The sequence below is a fragment of the Gadus macrocephalus genome, chromosome 6 (assembly GCF_031168955.1).
Source record: "Gadus macrocephalus chromosome 6, ASM3116895v1".
NCBI lineage: Eukaryota > Metazoa > Chordata > Actinopteri > Gadiformes > Gadidae > Gadus > Gadus macrocephalus.
Genome location: NC_082387.1, coordinates 11,860,738 through 11,863,956, shown reverse-complemented (window position 1 = coordinate 11,863,956; position 3,219 = coordinate 11,860,738). Strand labels below are relative to the sequence as shown.

General features: G+C 48.0%; 1 protein-coding gene across 1 annotated transcript; it reads right to left on the bottom strand.

Annotated features, from left to right (window-relative positions):
- Positions 1 to 2,282: 2,282 nt before the first annotated feature.
- LOC132459092 (basic proline-rich protein-like) lies at positions 2,283 to 2,780 on the bottom strand. The gene has a single exon (XM_060053468.1). The coding sequence runs from the start codon at positions 2,778 to 2,780 to the stop codon at positions 2,283 to 2,285; it is 498 nt and encodes a 165-aa protein (XP_059909451.1).
- Positions 2,781 to 3,219: the final 439 nt, after the last annotated feature.

The following is a 3,219-nucleotide window of genomic DNA, read 5'->3' as shown; positions in this document are numbered from 1 at the left end:
CGCCTCTAAATTAAATGTATTATTATTATTATATATTTATATATTATCGTATATTATTATTATTATTTATTATATTATATAAATATATATATGTGGGAAATGCATCCTGGGATTTATAGCGGTTGCAAGTACACACGAGCCACCTCCGATGCATGCGTACTTCGAATTGGAACAGTGCTCGGGCAACGACTGATGACGTTTCACGAGTCCACGAGCACACGAGCACGCACAAGCACGCGAATAGAAATGGAGGCGAGCATAGGCGAGGACCGGCTTCTTCTTCTTCGCTGGTGGCCAGGCTTAGTTAATGCTAAATGATAACAACTGTACCGAGAGGATGTGGCTGCAGCAGGCTAACCTGACAGCAATCTAAACAATACTTCACCCCTGCTCTCAGATATACGTGTTTCTAACACGATGATATCATTTAAAGTTACATAAAGTAACGGTTTAATAACACAAACGCAGGAAACACGTGAGCTGCTAGTTTAGCGAAAGCAGCGTCCCTAGTAACCTGACGTCGTTGAAACATGCGAGCGAGCCGATAAAATCTTCCCAATAACTATAAAACTAAAGATCAGACACAACCACTGACTGAATATTATGAAAGGAAAATGTAAATTTCTCGCTAGAAATGTCATTAGAAACACGTTTAATGGTGTATCTGTCCTAAAATATTGCATTTCCCATTCAGATAATAACGATTAATATGGCTACGTAACAATTTCACCAAATGCTAGGAGAACGTATCGCCCCCTGTTGGTGCTATTCCCCCATTCATTTCGAATGGAGAAGGACGCGTGTTCAGGGTGACGCTTTGGTCAGGCAAAGCGTGAACCTGAACACGCCTTGCGATGTGGACACGCGTATGTATCCTTACGCCTTGGCGTGATACCGGGTTGGTGTGTGTGTGTGTGTGTGTGTGTGTGTGTGTTCTATAGGTCATACTGTCATTCCTGGCGCTCCGGTCATTAAACTTAGCTCTTGTATTACATTATCACGGGGTCATGCTCGCAGGCCCCCAGTCTTGGTGTGAGTGAGATCTCACTGGGGGTGGCCCTGACTATGACCCCTCTGCACCCGGTGCTATTCGCTTAGCTTGCGATGTTCAAGCTAAAGAAGGGTGCTCAGAGTAGGGAACCAGACGTCCTCATCGTCTGGGTACACTGCATGTTGCTGGTGATCTGTCCCTGGAAATGTCCCCTTTAAAAAGATACATAGGATTTTACTTTTGTTTGGATCGATTTTTAAAATAGCATTGATTCCAGCTTGCTGATGAATATCCATTTTGGGGCAGTTGTTAATTAGGATTGTGTCTGTCTGATGGGCGGGGACGCCAAACCCCTATGCAGGGGTTTATCTATCAAATGAATAACATAGGCAGGCATAAGCGATCATAAACTAAAGGCTATCAATACAATTCCTAGAACAAATGACAGTAAACCCTTTAGCATATACTCCCCAATCCTTTACTAAAGTACTACAAGGAAAATGTCTCATATTTTCTTGATATATTGATATCGTTTTCATTTTTGAAATCTGTTCACCCCAGTTAAGAGATAACAAACATTTTGCCGTCGGACTCTCAGCGATCCAAACCGGCGAAGCATCGCATCATTATCGCGCGTGTGGTTTCCTTCTCGCCCACACATTGCTTTGAAAGAGCAACACCCCTGTGCCTTGACTTGATATGCATTTTTTTTATCTCCTAATACTCTCTCACGATAATACGCCAGCAAGTCAGAGCCGCTAGATGTGCTGAATCCTAATAAACTCCCAGCGTTAGCAGAGGAAGAAGTCTCCGTGTGTATGGCAGCATTTGCATGATCCTTGGTAACTTTTAATTAGTGTTTGTCCTTCAAGGGGCGCTCGCCTTATAGCTATTAAGTCCCCAAAGCCCTCTGCAAAATTAATTATGAAAGTCCAGGCGATTACAGTAATTGAGATTGAACCGCAGGCGTTGAGCCTGACTCCTGACCCTAAACTCCCCTGCATCCAGTCCTAAGTGGACAACTCGTGGATAAGAGGAGGTGGTCAGAACAAAGTGTTTCCCTGTTTGCTATGAACACATTAGGGAAGGATGCACTCCTTCATGAAATAACATCAATCAAACCATGTTCATGCAACCGGCAACATTCATAGATATTTATAAACGTGCTGAAAAGGGAAAAACTGATGAATGTGTTTTCAGCGGTCAATCATTTGTTTATTCCGACAACCTTCAAATACATTTACCTGCCCTCCCGTTTCATTTTAGTCTTCATTTATTCCCATGAATTGGTTTATTCCTGTTTCATTATGTCGGAGGCGTCATTATTGTGAGGGGAGCTCAAAAGGTTGTGCCTGCGGGGCCGGGTGTGGGGGGGCCGGGTGAGGGGGGCCGGGTGAGGGGGGCCAGGTGAGGGGGGCCGGGTGTGGGGGGGCCGGGTGAGGGGGGCCAGGTGTGGGGGGCCGGGTGAGGGGGGGCCAGGTGAGAGGGGCCAGGTGTGGGGGGCCAGGTGTGGGGGGCCAGGTGTGGGGGGGCCGGGTGAGGGGGGCCGGGTGGGAGGGGCCGGGTGAGGGGGGCCGGGTGGGAGGGGCCGGGTGAGGGGGGCCGGGTGGGAGGGGCCGGGTGAGGGGGGCCGGGTGAGGGGGGGCCGGGTGTGGGGGGGCCGGGTGAGGGGGGCCGGGTGAGGGGGGCCGGGTGAGGGGGGCCCTGGCAGGGAGCAGGGTGGTAAAGTAGGGTAATGTGGCTGCAGGGACAGGGCGGAGGATGAAGACGATGAACGAAAAGAGGCCATCCTCCCCTGCTCTCGTGGCTCGACCTGCCTGACACACCCTCAACCCCTACAGAGCCCTGTTCCACATGTGTCATCCAGCAGTGTGTGTGTGGCTTTGTAGGTCTGTTTTTTCTCTGTGTGTGGCTGGGGGAGGGTTGTGGTTTTAATTAGAATCTTAAAGTGTGAACAATGAGCGTCATTGCCCCACTATAACTGTGCTCCTTTGCTACTTTACATAACACTGAAGGGCCAGGGTTTCACCAAGCATCATTAAGCTTGGTGAAGATTAAATCACAGAAGGAAATAAAATATGTTCACTCCCTATTTATAACCTGCCAAAGGATTCTCTTATAATCTAACATCCACGAGAAGGGTAAACAAGCAATACAGACGTGTTATTCAGACCCAACAACCCCAACACCATGTGGCAGAAAAAGGTACATTTCCATTCTGTCCGTTC